The sequence below is a fragment of the Eimeria mitis genome, genomic scaffold (genome assembly GCF_000499745.2).
Source record: "Eimeria mitis Houghton genomic scaffold, Emh_scaff1329, whole genome shotgun sequence".
NCBI lineage: Eukaryota > Apicomplexa > Conoidasida > Eucoccidiorida > Eimeriidae > Eimeria > Eimeria mitis.
Genome location: NW_013568788.1, coordinates 1 through 750, shown reverse-complemented (window position 1 = coordinate 750; position 750 = coordinate 1). Strand labels below are relative to the sequence as shown.

The 750-nt window shown below is 57.9% G+C and overlaps 1 protein-coding gene across 1 annotated transcript in view; it reads left to right on the top strand.

Annotated features, from left to right (window-relative positions):
* The window catches only part of EMH_0034740 (uncharacterized protein), a gene marked incomplete at both ends in the record, with an annotated part of 748 nt that extends 710 nt beyond the window's left edge, over positions 1-38 (top strand). The window contains one exon of the mRNA XM_013494902.1: positions 3-38. Coding sequence (XP_013350356.1) covers positions 3-38 — 36 coding nt within the window. The remainder of the gene's footprint in view (positions 1-2) is intronic.
* Between the last annotated feature and the right edge of the window lie 712 nt (positions 39-750).

Genomic DNA, 750 nt, shown 5'->3' with positions numbered 1-750 from the left:
TGTATGGGGCTGCAGGACCCTGGATTCCTCGGGCTTAAGCCCCCAGCCCCCCTACTTGTTGGTTTATAACAAAAAAAAAATCAAAGACAGCAGCAGCAGCAGCAGCAGCAGCAGCAGCACTTCTCCTTTATCCTCAATATACAGCAGAGAAGAGTCAACTGCAGACGCAGACAGCGACAGTGCTGATGCATGCGCATGCACGGCCTGCCTCTCCAGCACAGGGGGCCCCGGGGGGCCCCCGGGGGGCCCCCCCCCAGATACAGAGGTCCCGGGGGGCCCCCCACCAGCTGCTTCTGAGGAGGGGGCCCCTGGGGGCCCCCTTCATGCTGCAGCAGCAGAAGTAGCTGAGTCGTTCTCTCCCGGTGTATCTACAGCAGCAGCAGCAGCTGCAGCAGCAGAAGCAGCAGCAGCAGAAGCAGGGGTTGCATCTGATTGCTGCTGCAGCTGCATGCAAGCTGCTGCGGATGGCAGCAGCAGGGGGGGGGCCCCCTGTGTATCGGAGAAGGGGGTATTTGGGTCTGAGCTGCGGGGGGCCCCCCAGCCTGCATGCAAAAGACAAGCTAAGCTGCTGCTGCAGCGAGCAGCAGCAGGCTGCTGGACCGTTGAGCTGCTGCTGCTGCTGCAGCACCTTCCTTGTGGCTTCGCTACCACTTACTCGGGCTTCAATCCAAAACACAAAGACAAGGTAATTTTCATATGCATGCATGCATGCATGCATGCATGCATATATATATATATATATATATATAT